This window comes from Ranitomeya variabilis, chromosome 3, assembly GCF_051348905.1.
Source record: "Ranitomeya variabilis isolate aRanVar5 chromosome 3, aRanVar5.hap1, whole genome shotgun sequence".
Classification (NCBI taxonomy): Eukaryota; Metazoa; Chordata; class Amphibia; order Anura; family Dendrobatidae; genus Ranitomeya; species Ranitomeya variabilis.
In genome coordinates this window covers 452,862,690-452,880,253 of record NC_135234.1, presented here as the reverse complement: position 1 = coordinate 452,880,253, position 17,564 = coordinate 452,862,690, and the positions used below count along the sequence as shown (strand labels likewise).

The 17,564-nt window shown below is 42.2% G+C and overlaps 1 protein-coding gene across 1 annotated transcript in view; it reads right to left on the bottom strand.

The window, feature by feature from the left end:
* Positions 1-11,336: 11,336 nt before the first annotated feature.
* Positions 11,337-17,564, bottom strand: part of CDC16 (cell division cycle 16) — an 85,801-nt gene continuing 79,573 nt past the window's right edge. Inside the window, exon 18 of the mRNA XM_077296565.1 lies at positions 11,337-12,095. Within this exon, the coding sequence (XP_077152680.1) occupies positions 11,827-12,095 (269 nt within the window). The 3' untranslated portion in view covers positions 11,337-11,826. The remainder of the gene's footprint in view (positions 12,096-17,564) is intronic.

Sequence of the window (17,564 nt, the reverse complement as noted above, 5' to 3'; positions counted from 1 at the left end):
TCAAGTTGCTTGTGTTTTAATTTTAAGGTGAAGTTTCACTTTCAGTAAAACAACAATTACTCTTTATTTTGTAAATTCACAGAAATATAAGCACCTTTTATAACACTGGTTTACAAAAAAAAAAAAAAAAAATTTCTGGCATGGACTTTAAGAACAGTTTTAGGCCAGTCTCACACGTCTAGATAATTCCGGTACCGGAAAAATCGGTACCGGAGTTATCCGTGTCCGTGTGCTCACGTGGCACATCAGTGTGGAACACGTGCGGCAGCCGTGTGCCGCCCGTGTGCCCACTGAGGACCACACGGACCATGCAGGAGACAGCGCTAGAGATAAGCGCTGTCCCCTGCATCTGGTGCTGAAGCCGGAATTCATTCCTTCTTCCCAGCAGCATTCGCTGGAGAGAAGGAATGAAAAATCATTGTTTTTTTATTTTTTTTCTGGTTAAAATCAAGTTCCCGGCAACCTCCCCCCTCCCACCCCCTGTGCGCCCGCCCGCTGGAAATAAAATACTCACCTAGCTCCCTCGATGCTTCCTCTCAGTGCCGCAGCTTCTTCCTGTATGAGCGGTCACGTGGTACCGCTCATTACACCACCTATGGGAGGTGGAGCCGCATATTCATCACTGTAATGAGCGGCACCATACACTCATACAGGACAAGCTGCGGCGCTGAGAGGAAGCATCGAGGAAGCTGGGTGAGTATTTTATTTCCAGCGGGCGGGCGCACAGGGGGTGGGAGGGGGGAGGTTGCCGGGAACTTGATTTTAACCAGAAAAAAAAGAAAAAAAACCAATGATTTTTCATTCCTCTCCAGCGAACGCTGCTGGAGAGAAGAAATGAATGGCGGCTTCAGCACCACAAGCTGGGGGACAGCGCTTACTGTAGCGCTGTCTCCTGCACGGCACACGGACAGCATCCGTGTGCGGTACGTGTTTTACACGGACCCATTGACTTTAATGGGTCCGTGTGATCCGTGCGCTCCCACGAACACTGACATGTCTCCGTGTTTTTCAAACGGACACACGGTCTGTGAAAACACGCTGACATATGCAGAGACACATTGATTTTAATGTGTCTACGTGAGTCAGTGTCTCCGGTACATGAGAAAACTGTCACCACAGGTACCGGAGCCACTGACGTGTGAAACAGGCCTTAGATTAATTTGAGGGTGCTGAATTCAAATCTGATCTTATAATTTCTCTATCACATCACGTTTTTGCGCTACAGGTATAAAGCCCATTTTCAAGAATTCCATGATAAATATACCGTAAGTAGTGTAACTTTTACAGCAAATGAAGGCGGGCACCACTACTGGGGAACTCCCGTTGCATGCGACAAAGGGACCGAATCAACAAAAGCACAAGAAAAGAAGGCATGCATAAAACGGGGATCACCACACGAAAGTTATCAAAAGCAATAATACATTTTATTGAATGATAGCAAACACTGCAAAAAAGTTAAAAACATTTAACCCCTTACTGACCTCGGAAGTACTATACCGTCCGAGGTCAGCTCCCCTGCTTTGATGCAGGGCTCCGCGGTGAGCCCGCATCAAAGCCGGGACATGTCAGCTGTTTTGAACAGCTGACATGTGCCCGCAATAGGCGCGGGCAGAATCGCGATCTGCCCGCGCCTATTAACTAGTTAAATGCCGCTGTCAAACGCAGACAGTGGCATTTAACTACCGCATCCAGCCGTGCGGCCGGATATGACGTCATCGCCGACCCCGTCACATGATCGGGGGTCGGCGATGCTTCTGAATGGTAACCATAGAGGTCCTTGAGACCTCTATGGTTACTGATCGCCGGTGGCTGTGAGCGCCACCCTGTGGTCGGCGCTCACAGCACACCTGCAATTCTCCTACATAACAGCGATCTGATGATCGCTGTTATGTAGCAGAGACGATCGGGCTGTGCCTGCTTCTAGCCTCCCATGGAGGCTATAGAAGCATGGCAAAAGTGAAAAAAAAAAGTTTTTAAAAATGTGAAAAAAATAAAAAAAACGTAAAAGTTTAAATCACCCCCCTTTCGCCCCAATCAAAATAAATCAATAAAAAAAAAATCAAACCTACACATATTTGGTATCGCCGCGTTCAGAATCGCCCGATCTATCAATAAAAAAAAAGCATTAACCTGATCGCTAAATGGCGTAATGAGAAAAAAAATCGAAACGCCAGAAATATGTTTTTTTGGTCGCCGCGACATTGCATTAAAATGCAATAACGGGCGATCAAAAGAACGTATCTGCACCAAAATGCTATATTTAAAAACGCCAGCTCGGCACGCAAAAAATAAGCCCTCACCTGACCCCAGATCACGAAAAATGGAGACGCTACGAGTATCGGAAAATGGCGCAAATTTTTTTTTTTTTGTGTGCAAAGTTTGGAATTTTTTTTCACCACTTAGGTAAAACATAACCTAGACATGTGAGGTGTCTATGAACTCGTACTGACCTGGAAAATCATAATGGCAGGTCAGTTTTAGCATTTAGTGAACCTAGCAAAATAGGCAAGCAAAAAACAAGTGTGGGATTGCACTTTTTTTGCAATTTCACTGCACTTGGAATTTTTTTCCCGTTTTCTAGTACACGACATGGTAAAACCAATGATGTCGTTCAAAAGTACAACTCGTCCCGCAAAAAATAAGCCCTCACATGGCCAAATTGACGGAAAAATAAAAAAGTTATGGCTCTGTGAAGGAGGGGAGTGAAAAACGAAAACGGAAAAACGAAAAATCCCAAGGTCATGAAGGGGTTAAAAAATATACACACCACAACAAATACATTGACCCATAATAGGGTCATGCCCTTGTCAACCCCAAAAACAATAGATCGATGTAATAATGCTAAAGCTCAATCACAAGAACACAGTATTATCCTAATAGTACAATATAGTAAATGTTCATATTAAAGTGGTCCCAAGCTGATAAGTTACAGGGTGCAAGAATGCAATCTCCAAACTAATATGGGCAAATGCATGTCCTTTAAAGAGTAAAGGCAATAAGGCCACCTGCATGACATAAGCCTAAACAAAGGACTCACTCCAGTGCAAAAATACACATGACAAGCCTATAGGGACAAATAAACGTGCTTGTAAAAAAGCACTAAACTCAAGGGCAAACATACAATCTGAGGAAAGGGCTTCCTAAACCGGATCCATGTGAGGAGCAGCAGTGCAATATAAAATGAGCAAAGAAAGAGGGGTTGGCTGGGGCACTGAACGCCCGACGCGTGTCGCCAGTGAGCCTGGCTTCTTCAGGGGCAGTGATTGCAGTGTATGTGCAAGCTTATTAAATACCTTAATAATTTGAACGAGTCAGGAAAACAGCTGGCGTGCAGGGAAGTTTGAGTACGAGGCGCCACCAACATTAGAGGAACCGGAAGCGGCCAGAACGTGAGCGCTTGTGCAGAAGCATAAAAGAAGTCACCGCTCCTGTTTAAAGATATGTAAATATAACCATGAGCCACCAAATAAACTCGTTGCTGAGGGTAAATCACCCTCCCTGGACATCCCAAATGGGTCCAATACAAAGGACAACTCCAATTAGATATAAAACACAAAACAAGGAGTATATAGATCCAAATCATCATTTTTAAAAACCAGAACAAATTTTATTAGATAAATTACACAATGACAAATGTTAAAATGCAATTATTATTAACATATCCAGTACACAATAAAGCAGAGGTATCAAGAGGGAGACTTAGAGGTAGCCGGATCAGATGCATACTACAAAATACATCCCAAACATGGGTGATAGTGCAAAAAATCGAAAAAGAGGTATTAGCTGGGACACTGTCACAGGCAGTGTAAAATACACAATCTCCCGTGCCCTATACAGAGCACAGGGTCCACAGCCCACCGTTACAACATGTCAATAATTAACATTGCACGCTTACCCATTAATGAATTCAGAGGGAAGCAATCTGCATTTCACCCGGCGGCCCCGGACGCGCGTTTCGCGGAATGGCTTTGTCAACAGGGTTCACCCATCTCTCTGTCTCATGTGCTTTTAAATACCATACACCGGACGTGTGCTCGGTAATTGGTGCATGCGCAGTGACGCACCACGCCAACAAAACCTGAGGACCGTCACTGCTGGGCACACACCAGGCGGAAATCCGCCATGTGACGTCATGTAATGTGCGGCCAGCATCTATAGACGGACGCCAGGAGGAGCCGGTTAAAGGAGCACTCACCGCGCATGCGCGCATACCGGCGACCATTTCTAAGGAGCCCAACAGGCGCGGCCATATTTGTAAGGGCACAGAAGGAAGGACCTGGACTAAAGAAAGAATAACTGTGAGGTGAAGATATAAAAGTGAATGAAATACTATGCGGTTTCATGGCCAACAGTGCAGGGCATAGTGACCGCAATTAAAATTGTAAATCATACAAAAATATTGATAAATCCTGACAGAGTGACGTGTAATAGTACCGCCATGTGAACATATATAAGAGGCACCAAGGCCACAACATAATTATTACATAAATAACAATATATGAGTAGTGAAAATAATAAAAGTACAGTAGTGAAAAAAATAATAATAAATTGTCCAGAAGTCTTCAGAATTCTGTATACACCATCCAACAGTATGGCCAACATCCATTGCAAATCGTAAGGCTCATGGTAATTCTATATATAAGGATAGCAATAAGCTCTAAAAAACACAAAAGAATAAATTAAAATTGAGTACAGGGACACAGATCATCATCTATAAGAAGGCAGGAAATCCATGCCCAGCTTGAAATAAGCTGAGACACTCTGCACAGGACGAACGAAAAGAGGGGAACAGAGGAAGAACCCCCCTACGATATCATAAAAATGGAGCAAAACTAAACTGTTCATTCAGTCCTCTCAGGGCCATGGTGTCAAGGGTGACAATCCACTTGCATTCACGCTGTGCTAAGATCTTAATCATATTGCCACCCCTAATGCCACCATGAACCCTATCAATGCCTCTCACCCTAAGGCCAGTGGGATCCGAACCGTGATACAAGCGAAAATGCCTAGGGAGAGTTTTTAGGCCAGATATATCCAAGGCTTCCTTTCCCGCCGCTATATCCCGTACATGTTCGCGTGTCCTAACCTTCAATTCAATAGATGTGAGACCAATATAAATAAGGGAGCAGGGACACGTCTCATAATATATCACATGGGTGGTGTTGCATGATATAAATTCCCGTATCTTAAATTCCCTGCTCCCATTAGATGTTCTAAAGGTCCCACATCTCAGGATGTTAGAACACGCGACACATGAACCGCAGGGGAAACAGCCCTTTCTTGGGCCACTTGTACCAAAGGGACGTCTGGTTTGAGCCACATAGTGGCTTCTCACCAGACTATCCCTCAGGTTTCTTCCCCTGCGTTGTGTCATCAAAGGGAGTTGGGTAAGTTGGGAAGCCAGAATATTATCTGTTAACAAAACAGGCCAATGTCTATTGAGGCTTTCACGGATCAGATTCCACCGACAATTAGACGTTGAAATGAACCTAACCTCAGAAGCCTGAGTGGATTTGTTTGATTTGGCTTGACACAATAGGTCCTCCCTACGTGCAGACCTAGCCCTTCTATATCCTGCCCTGATGCAACGGCGGCTGTATCCCCGGGCTCTAAAACGTTCGGTGAGGATGGTCGACTGTCTCTCGAAGCGGGCCTCCGTAGAGCAAACCCGCCTGTTCCTCAAGAATTGTCCAACTGGGATGGCTTTAATCACTGAATAATTGGAGGCATGTAGTAAAGCATTTACGGATGTCTCTTTCCTATATAGGTCAGTCTCAACAGAGCCATCCTCGGCTACACACACAGTGATATCCAGAAAATCAATTTTACTCTTGTGCCAAGTATAAGTGAATTTTAAGTTAAAGTTGTTGTCATTTAGTTCCTGCATGAATCTGGTTAGGCTGGTTTCGCCACCGTTCCAAATCATAAGAACATCATCGATGTAGCGAAACCAGCCCACCACCGGGTCCGCGGCATGTGCCCCGTCACCCTGAAAAATGTGCCTTTCCCAAAAACCCAAAAACAAATTAGCGTAGGACGGAGCACATGCCGCGCCTATCGCAGTACCTTGTATCTGTAAATAATATTTGTCTTTAAATACAAAAAAATTATGGGATAAAACAAATTCCAACAACTCCAAAATAAATTCCAAAAAGTGGCCATCCCAGTTGGTGTTCTCGAGGAAGAAGCGGGCAGCCCTCAGGCCATCCTCATGTCTGATAGATGTGTACAGAGACTCTATGTCAATAGTGACCAGGAGCATGCCCGCCTCCAGAGACAGCCCCTCAACCCTTCTCAACACGTCAGTAGTGTCTCTGACATAGGAGGGCAGAGTCTCCACCAGTGTTTTTAGGTAGAAATCTATAAATTTGCATACATTTTCACATAGCCCTCCTATGCCAGAGACAATAGGACGGCCCGGTGGATTGACAGCATCTTTGTGCACCTTGGGCAGGACATAGAAGGTGGCAACCCTAGGGAATTTAGGCAATAGACCATCTAATACCTTTTTGGGTATAATACCCAGCTCATAAGCTGGTGCCACAATGTGTTCCAATTTTTTCAGAAAAACCTGAGTAGGGTTTTGAGCTAAGACACGATATGTCTCTTTATTTCTAAGCTGCCTAAGAGCCTCTCTCTCGTATTTCTCGACAGGCCAGACCACCACATTCCCCCCCTTGTCTGCTGGTTTAATAACCACCGAGTCCAGGGACTGTAATTCCTGCAAGGCCTCCCTTTGGGCCAGTGTCAAATTGTCCCTATATAGACCTCTGGGTATCTTCATAAGGTCCTCAGAAACCAACCTACAAAAAATCTCTATCTGAGGACACAGAGACAAGGAGGGGAAGGTGGTGGACCTGGAAATAATTGATGTCGGAAATTTACCTATATGGTCAGGCTGTTGTTCCTTCAATAGATCTTCTAATGCCAGAAGTGCCGTGGCCTCTGCATCATTCAGTGTACCACAACCAGCGTTTTTCTGACCATGTAGTTTCTTGAGCAGAAGCTTTCGGCAGAACAAATGCGTGTCTTTTAAAGCTGTGAAAAAATCAAAGCGATTAGACGGAACACAGTTAAGACCAAGTTTCAGCACTTCAATCTGTGTCTCAGATAGGGGATGGGTGGACAGATTAATCACCTCTAAGTTGGTATTTTTTGCCTTTCTCTCATAAATCGGTGGAGAAGTAAACTTCCTCTTATTAGTCGTGTACTTCCCCTTAGCAGCTCTGCCTGGTTGGGTCTTCCTACCCTTATCACCACCAGCCAGTATGGATTGATCAGATGCTGCACTTGACTCGTCCATGGATGTCATAGAGGAAACCGAGCCTGTTCTCATTTGAGATGGGGGGCGATTTTTGGTTCTATTCGTCCTCCATCGATACACCCTGTTCTCGCGGTAGTCAGAATTATCCGGCTGCAATTGTTTTGTTTTTATGGCACTAATCTCTTGCTCCCATTTAGAAAAGTAGGGGGGTTCTTCCTCTGTTCCCCTCTTTTCGTTCGTCCTGTGCAGAGTGTCTCAGCTTATTTCAAGCTGGGCATGGATTTCCTGCCTTCTTATAGATGATGATCTGTGTCCCTGTACTCAATTTTAATTTATTCTTTTGTCTTTTGTGTTTTTTAGAGCTTATTGTTATCCTTATATATAGAATTACCATGAGCCCTACGATTTGCAATGGATGTTGGCCATACTGTTGGATGGTGTATACAGAATTGTGAAGACTTCTGGACAATTTATTATTTTTTTCACTACTGTACTTTTATTATTTTCACTACTCATATATTGTTATTTATGTAATAATTATGTTGTGGCCTTGGTGCCTCTTATATATGTTCACATGGCGGTACTATTACACGTCACTCTGTCAGGATTTATCAATATTTTTGTATGATTTACAATTTTAATTGCGGTCACTATGCCCTGCACTGTTGGCCATGAAACCGCATAGTATTTCATTCACTTTTATATCTTCACCTCACAGTTATTCTTTCTTTAGTCCAGGTCCTTCCTTCTGTGCCCTTACAAATATGGCCGCGCCTGTTGGGCTCCTTAGAAATGGTCGCCGGTATGCGCGCATGCGCGGTGAGTGCTCCTTTCACCGGCTCCTCCTGGCGTCCGTCTATAGATGCTGGCCGCACATTACATGACGTCACATGGCGGATTTCCGCCTGGTGTGCGCCCAGCAGTGACGGTCCTCAGGTTTTGTTGGCGTGGTGCGTCACTGCGCATGCGCCAATTACCGAGCACACGTCCGGTGTATGGTATTTAAAAGCACATGAGACAGAGAGATGGGTGAACCCTGTTGACAAAGCCATTCCGCGAAACGCGCGTCCGGGGCCGCCGGGTGAAATGCAGATTGCTCCCCTCTGAATTCATTAATGGGTAAGCGTGCAATGTTAATTATTGACATGTTGTAACGGTGGGCTGTGGACCCTGTGCTCTGTATAGGGCACGGGAGATTGTGTATTTTACACTGCCTGTGACAGTGTCCCAGCTAATACCTCTTTTTCGATTTTTTGCACTATCACCCATGTTTGGGATGTATTTTGTAGTATGCATCTGATCCGGCTACCTCTAAGTCTCCCTCTTGATACCTCTGCTTTATTGTGTACTGGATATGTTAATAATAATTCCTGTTTAAAGATGTCCGATAGTATGATGGGACATTACAGGGCTGAAAGGACTGTTATAAACAGTCTGTTTATAACAGTCCTGTCAGCCCTGTAATGTCCCATTATAGCGGTACTGTGCAGGCGCCCGTTGGCGCTATGTTACTGCATCTATTTATGGCCGAGATAGACCCCTTAGACATTAATTGCTCCTGCTCGTACTGCGCACGCGCCGATAGGCGCATGTGCAGACATCATACTATCGGACATCTTTAAACAGGAGCTGTGACTTCTTTTATGCTTCTGCACAAGCGCTCACGTTCTGGCCGCTTCCGGTTCCTCTAATGTTGGTGGCGCCTCGTACTCAAACTTCCCTGCACGCCAGCTGTTTTCCTGACTCATTCAAATTATTAAGGTATTTAATAAGCTTGCACATACACTGCAATCACTGCCCCTGAAGAAGCCAGGCTCACTGGCGACACGCGTCGGGCGTTCAGTGCCCCAGGCAACCCCTCTTTCTTTGCTCATTTTATATTGCACTGCTGCTCCTCACATGGATCCGGTTTAGGAAGCCCTTTGCTCAGGTTGTATGTTTGCTCTTGAGTTTAGTGCTTTTTTACAAGCACGTTTATTTGTCCCTATAGGCTTGTCATGTGTATTTTTGCTACTGGAGTGAGTCCTTTATTTAGGCTTATGTCATGCAGGTGGCCTTATTGCCTTTACTCTTTAAAGGACATGCATTTGCCCATATTAGTTTGGAGATTGCATTCTTGCACCCTGTAACTTATCAGCTTGGGACCACTTTAATATGAACATTTACTATATTGTACTATTAGGATAATACTGTGTTCTTGTGATTGAGCTTTAGCATTATTACATTGATCTATTGTTTTGGGGGTTGACAAGGACATGACCCTATTATGGGTCAATGTATTTGTTGTGGTGTGTATATTTTTTAAAAGTTTTTAACTTTTTTGCAGTGTTGTTTGCTATCATTCAATAAAATTTATTATTGCTTTTGATACTCTTTCTTGTGGTGATCCCCGTTTTATGCATGCCTTCTTTTCTTGTGCTTTTGTAAATATAATTAGTGTATGAAAAGTACTGGTTTATACGGTTTACTAAGGTAAATTTAGTTTTCATTTAGTCTCCCAATAAATGTGAGAATATCTTTGTTTTCTTTGAACATGCATAATTCTCATTTGTTATGATAACACCCTTGTTTTCTGTGCTACTGGACAGTAGAGCTACAGCAGAGCATTGGGTGAAAACTGAATGGCCTCAGCGACAGAGTTTGGCATCTGGCGATAAGAATGTCATCCATGATCCTCTAGTGGATAGGAAGGACATTGTCTTTCCTCCCTTACACATAAAACTTGGATTGATGAAGCAGTTCGTCAAAGCTCTCAATCACAGTGGAGAATGCTTTAACTATATATGTTCAACTTTTCCTGGTCTTAGTGAAGAGAAGAAAAAAGGCTGGAATATTTAATGGACCTCAAAAAAGAAATCTTATGAGAGACCCAAATTTTATCACATCAATGAATGAGAGAGAAGAAAGAGCTCGGAATGCATTTTGTAATGTGGTGCAGAATTTTCTAGGGAATAAGAAAGCCGACAACTATGAAGAGATTGTGGAAGAGCTACTAATGAGTCTGCAAAATCTTGGATGTAGAATGAGTATCAAGATTCACTATTTACACAGCCATTTGGACTTTTTTCCAGAGAACCTTGGGGATGTGAGCGAGGAACAAGGGGATTGTCTTCATCAGGACATTAAAACAATGGAAGAACGGTATCAAGGCCGGTGGGACTCACATATGATGGCTGACTATTGCTGGAGCTTGATCAGAGACAACCCAGAAGCTCTACATCACAGATCAGCCAAGAAAAGAAAGTTCAAATAACTGCCATTTGTCATTCATCTGTGTGCCATATATATGTGTTTTTAAATTTTGTAGTTTAATTCTGTAAGTATATTTGATTTGCTGTAAATAGACTTTGTAATCTTTGTTATTCCTTGATTAAAAATATACAATGTAGTATCGAAAATCATGTGTTTTTATCATAAACCATTAGATAGGAGTAATTTTCATGAAAAATTGAAAATCTCGAAATCCTGATGTGATAGCCAAAAACGGAGGCCATATTCGTAATCAGCAGCCAAAATTGACTTAAAATATGTTTTAAAACATTTTGCCAGAAAAATTGCGTTGACCAGTGTAATATTTCTTTTCAGAGAAATGTGCTACTTTCTCCACATGGACTAATCTTTCACTCTCAAACCTGTATTAAGTGACAGAATTTCCCATAACGGAGACAGGAGATGGCAGTTGGTGCTTTTAAAATTCTATGGGGTGGTGGAAGAACTAGAGGCAGACACCTGAAATTCTGCTTCTTTTCTCTTGAAATGACAGCTACTGTTTTCCATAGAACTTTATGAGCACTAACTGCCATATCCCTATGACAGCAATTTGAAAATCTCAGATTTTACCTGTGAATTTAGAATTTTGAGAATGAAAAAAAAGCAGATTTCTATAATAAGATGTATTGCAACAACTTCATACTCCGTACACCTCCTCACCAATACTATTGCCAATGGATCTCCGCAGCCATATTCTTGTGAAAAGCCTTCTAATACAATACAAAGTGTAAAAGTCTTGAGAAAGGGGAAAGTAATTCACCGTCAGGCACAAAAGTAAAAAAAACACCCAAAACAACTTAGCTCAGGTGATATATTTAATAAGTAAAAAAAAAAAATAATAAAAAGGTTTTGTCCATCTAAGCATTTATTGTAGACACTGAAGAAAAATATGGTGCAAGTTGTACATTTTAGAGTAAAACAATTTCACATTATCAAACCAGAGTGGACAACAAATGCTCTTTCCTCTGTAACATATTAAAAGATTTCTCTTTTATATGTGATTAATTATACATCAGTGTAATACAAGGCAATCCACAGTACAATGTTAAAAAAGAAATAGGTGAAATACATCTTACAATGCTAAAAATGTAAAACCTCTGGTAGGTAACATACCATTAAACAGTTTCCAACAAGGGAAACTAGCAGTTCATGCTTCTCTGGCACTTCTGTGAGGAAGCAAGCGCTTCTTTCCCAGTTCAGGCAAAAAGTGGTGTGCCAATTCACATCAAATATCTAGATTTCACGGTGCAAAACAGTACGAAGGAGTACAATCAGCCTCGGTGCCCTGCTGCTCATGAGCTGTGGTCGGACATTGAAGTCTCCAGCATCATATCACTTTCATTCATCTCAATCTCAAGAGCTTCTTCCACTGGTGATCTGGCATCAGATGATTTCGGTAGCAAATGAGACGTCTCCAAGGCCATGATACCACTTTCATCAAGGGACTGGCGCTCAAGATCAAATTCTCTCCCTTCCCAAGGAGGTGAAATGATGTTCTTCAAGGTTTTCATTGTATGGACGTCAAAGTCATAACATCTTAACTTGTCTTTAATCTCTGTTCCTAAAAAACATAACAGTAGATATTTAAAGGGATACTCAGATCATTTCCTTTGAATATAAAGTTCCAACTCCTCAGCATATATTCCCACAGCATAATTGGTTTAATCCCATGATGCATTAACACGTAGACAGTTTCTACTGTGCGGATGAATTCCCGTGAACTAAAGGATGACAGCACCAACTATCAGATTTCCCTGGCAACTCTGAAGCAGTCCGACACACTCCCCTCTTCCCAAGCCCTACAGTCTTTGTTCATTTCTGTGTATGAGAGCAAAGACATAGTAGATGAGCCCAGACAATGGTTAGCTGTGCCCCTAAGAGATGTTGCATCACATTACTACCTCTTCTCTCCCGAATTTAATTAAAGCTGACAGGTAGAAACTCATCAAAAGCAGGGGACAGTGGAGACGGGTTATCATAGGACTACACAGACTCTGAACTGTAGTCAGCAAACAGCGGTCGTATATCACAGACTTTCTCTGCTGCCCTAACATAGGACTCAGAGCAATGCAGCGTAATCCCTACCCCTTTTGCAAAGGCATCATGGAAAATGTAGGTTTAATTAAAAGGTGTTTTCCAGCATATTAAATCATGGCTAAATGAATGTCAAACATAATAGCATATTCCTAATTGCTCCACGTTCGTGGTCTGCTAGTTAAAGGGAACATGCCATGTTGTACTTTCACTCAGATCTCTGGATGCTATACAAAAGGAGAAGTTGAGCAGAACGATATATAGATTTGTGGGAAAATAGTCAGTGTAAGGGTTCGTACACACCACCGTATAAATTGGACGATTGCGAGACAATTTTTTATTGGATAGATCTCGGACCAGTGTTATTTAATGAGGCAGGATTGATGACCAATTTTGTGTGCGAAAAAAAATCATCATACTGCGATTTCACTCAAATGGGTGCGAGGAAAAAAATGGGATGACATATGGAGGCACAGCATCTGATTTTTATGGCTACGTTACAATTCTGAATCATAGAAAACTGTAAATGGTCCTGTAAACAGTCAATGGCTGCTGAGTAAAAATATGGATTGCGTACGAACAGCACATGGATAACTAGTGAGAAAAAAATCATCCCACTTTTCAGAATGAAAATTGGACCACTCGTGTGACCCTAGGATAACTTGTATTTTCATCATAGAAATCTCTGGTGTTTGTTGCATGAGTCTATTGACCGCTCCTATTCAATGATTGACAGCTATCTATGCATACTATTGATCACAGAGTAGGACCATCTACTGGACTCCTATGTATACAAACACCAAGGATTTCAATGATTAAAATACAAGTTTTACATACAATCCCCCCCCCAAAAAAATGTATATCAATCTGATCAGCATCTCCTGTGCTATAACATCCCGCCTGCAGACCAGATATCAATTCAATATGGCAGGTTTCTTTTAATGTGTCAACTATCCTGTGTTGTGCATATGGCTGCCGTCACAGCAGTATTTGGTCAGTATTTTACATCAGTATTTGTAAGCCAAAACCAGGAGCGGGTGATAAATACAGAAGTGGTGCATATGTTTCTATTATACTTTTCCTCAGACTGTTCCACTCCTGGTTATGGCTTACAAATACTGATGTGCAAATTGACTCTTCAGAGAGGAAGAGGACTAGAACTCTAGTGCCACCTATTGGCACTAGAGTTCTAGTCCTCTTCCTCTCTGAAGAGACAATTTGCATATTTCCCAGAGGAGCATTGCGGCTTTAAGTCTCCTCACCTCGACATGCTTATCATGTCACTCTCCGGAAGGAGAAACGATACTTCTTAAATACTGATGTAAAATACTGACCAAATACTGCTAGTGTGACAGCAACCTAAGACTGGAAGCAGAATGGCAGACACCCATGACCGGAGAGGCTCCAGTACATAGGGGCACTAGGGCTTCTATTGAATTATTAATTACCTTATGAAACCTAGTATTTAATAATAATAATTTTATTTTTTCAGCAACAAAATATTCTGCAACACTTTACAAATACTTTATGTTCAGTTAGCCACAATTTTTATAGGTTGGAACACTCAGTACCAGTACAGACATATGACATACTGATACATCATATGCCGGCTCTCTGACTTTGATGCTGGCTCGCACGCCGACCCTGCATCTTTCCTGGGAAATAACGAATTTGTGCCCATCAGCGCCCCAGTGATGCGATTATGGCATTGATGGGTTGTCATGATGTTCTTCCTGTGTCTGGCGTTCATAGGGGTTCGCAATTTTCTCTATACATAGCAGTGCTGATGCACCGCTATGTATACCACAAGCGATCAGACAATCACAGCTTCAAATCCCCAAAGGAGAATATCAACCCCTTAACTCCTGGGCCATTTTCAGTTTTTGTTCCCGTTCTTCCCAGAACCATAACTTTTTTAATTTTTCGGTCAATATGGCCATGTGAGGGCTTGTTTTTTGCGGGACAAGTTGTACTTTTGAACGACACCATTGGTTTTAACCAATCGTGTACTCGTAACCGGGAAAAAAATTCCAAGTGCGGTGTTCACTAAATGATAAAACTGACGTGCCATTATGATTCTCCAGGTCAATACGAGTTCACAGATACCAAACATGTCTAGGTTTTTTATTAACGTAGTGAAAAAAAATCCAAACTTTGTTAAAAAAAAAAGGGCCATTTTCCGAGACCTTTAGCATCTCCATTTTCGTGATTATTGGCTGGGTGAGGGCTTATTTTTTGCTCACCGAGCTGACGTTTTTATTGATGCCATTTTGCTGTCGATACGATCTTTTGATCTCCCATTATTGCATTTTATTGCAATGTAACGGTGACCAAAAAAACGTAGTTCTGGCGTTTTGACTTTTTTTTCCCTAGCTACACCATTTAGCAATCAGGTTAATTCTTTTTTTATATTGATAGATCGGGATATTCTGAAAGTGGTGATACCAAATATGTGTATGTTTGATTTTTTTTAATTGCTTTATTTTGAATGGGGAGAAAGGGGGTGATTTGAACTTTTATATATTTTTTTTAATATTTTAAAAACCAACTGGGAGAATAGAAGCTGCAGTTGTCCGATCGGCTCTGCTACATACAGGCGATGATCAGATCTCCTGTATGCAGCAGAAATGCTCACTTCCTGTGAGCGCCGACCACCGTGCGGTGCTCATAGCAAACTTGCACTGACAACCATAGAGGTCTGCTGGAGACCTCTGGCTGTCATGCCAACCCATCGGTGACCCGCAATCACGTGACGGGGTCACGGATTGGCGGGATTTCCAGCACGCTTGCCGGAAGCACAAGTTAATTGCCGCTGTCAGAGATTGACAGCGGCACTTAACTAGTTAACAGCTGCGGGTGGATCGCGATTCCACCAAACGGCTGTTAGAGGCACCTATCAGCTGTTGAAAACAGCTGACATGTGGTGGGAAAGATGTGGGCTCAGCGCCAGAGCCCACATCAATGGGAGGGATTCCGACGTATTATTACGCTCAATGTCGTATAGGAGTTAAATACAGTAAAAAAAAAAAATTCAAACAAACCCACAAAAGCTCCAGTTACCCCCCTTTTGCCCCAATAAAAATAAAACAAAAAAACCAAAATGCATATATTTGGTATCGTGGCATTTGTAAAAGTCAGATCTATCAAAATATAAAATAAAGGAACCCAAATGGTAAACGGTGTAATGAGAAAAAGTCAAAACGCCAGAATTACGTTGATGAGGCAATCAAAACATCGTATCAACCTCAACATGGTATCAGTAGAAACGTCAGATCAGGGAGCAAAAAATAAGCCCTCACCTGGCCACAGATCACAGAAATTGAATGCAAAGAGAAACAGAAATCCAGGCTGGCGCTCCCGAAAATTGTGACATGTGATAGATTGGCTTATCTAAAAAAAAAATAATTTTATTCTGAAATGTACCAAGTAAAAATAACACGTTTCGGCTTAAAAAAAGCCTTCAGGTAAAACATACATCCCAAGGAAAAAACACGTTTCGGCTTAAAAAAACCTTCATCAGGTAAAATATACATCCCAAACTAGGATCTTGGAAAAACTAGGAAAAACTAGGAAAAAACACGTTTCGGCTTAAAAAAACCTTCATCACTCATCAGGTAAAATATACATCCCAAGCTAGGATCCACAGGGCCAATACGCTGTTCCTTCAACCTCAGTTTGGTGAGTACATCAGCTTTGCACTTTTATTTGTGATAGTTTTAATATTGCGCTTAAATCCTGAGCGGTGCTGTCCCTTTTATATTCGCTATCCTCAGGGTACTACCGTACTTTCGCTTTGTAAGATGCACTTTTTTTCCCCCAAACTTGGGGGAAAAATGGGGGTGAGTCTTAGAAAGCGAACATGCCTTACCGAGATTGTGGCTGCAGGCTGGGATGAGGGGATGTCCGGGTGTCTCCGGGTGCACGGCGGTTGCTGGCCTGTGCTGCGTGGGTGTCCGGTGCTGCCCAGGGTTCTGCCGACGTTTAGCGGCAGGCCAGAGCCCCGGCACTTCCACGGTTCCATGTCTCCAGGAATATGGGAGCCACCGGGGGCGGCGCATGCGCAGATGGTGATCTTGGGATCAAAATCTCGAGAGATGAGATTTCAGCAGCACCGGACATCCCTGCAGCAGTGCGCCGCACATCAGAACACCCCCTCATCCCAGCCTGCAAATTGTAGCATCACTCCTGCCTCCTCCAGCAGCGACCCTGAGACCCCGCTTCACCGCAGCCACCATCCCTGATAAGCAATAAGATGCAAGGATTATAAGGAGCACCATTTTATTAAAAAATATTTTCTTATTTTTCTTCTCTAAATTTGGGGTGTGTCTTATAACCCGGAGCGTCTTATAATCCGAAAAATATGGTATATAGAAATTGAATGTGTTAAGGGTTTCGAAAAATGGCGACAAACTTTTTTTAATTAATTTTTGAATTTTTTTTCACATTTAAAAAAAAATAATAAAAAAACAAACAAAAGAAAAACACACGAACCTATGCAGGTTTGGTATCGGGGTACTCATACCGACCTGGAGAATCATATTGTCAGGTCAGTTTTACTTTATAGTGAACATGGTAAATAAAAAATAAAAAAGAATTGTGAAAGTCCGTGTTTTTGTTTTTACAATTTCAATACACTTGGAATTTTTTTTCCCGCTTTCCAGTGCATCACAGAAAATGAATGGTGTAATTCAAAAGTACAACTTGTTCCACAAAAACAAAACAAAAAAAAAACAAAAACTAAGCCTCATACGTCTATGGGGATGCGAAAATAAAAGTTTTTACTCATGGAAGAAAAAAAAAAAAGAAAATGGCCACAGAGAGAGGGGGTTAAAGGAACCATATTAGAAGAAATCAAGATGATCCATATGACACATCAGCTATGAAAGGCTCACTGTAAATACTTTAACTCTGACATCAAGCTCAGAAGATACCACAAACTTAGGCTATGTGCACACGTTGCGGATTAGGCTTAGAAATTTATGGTGCGGATTCTGTC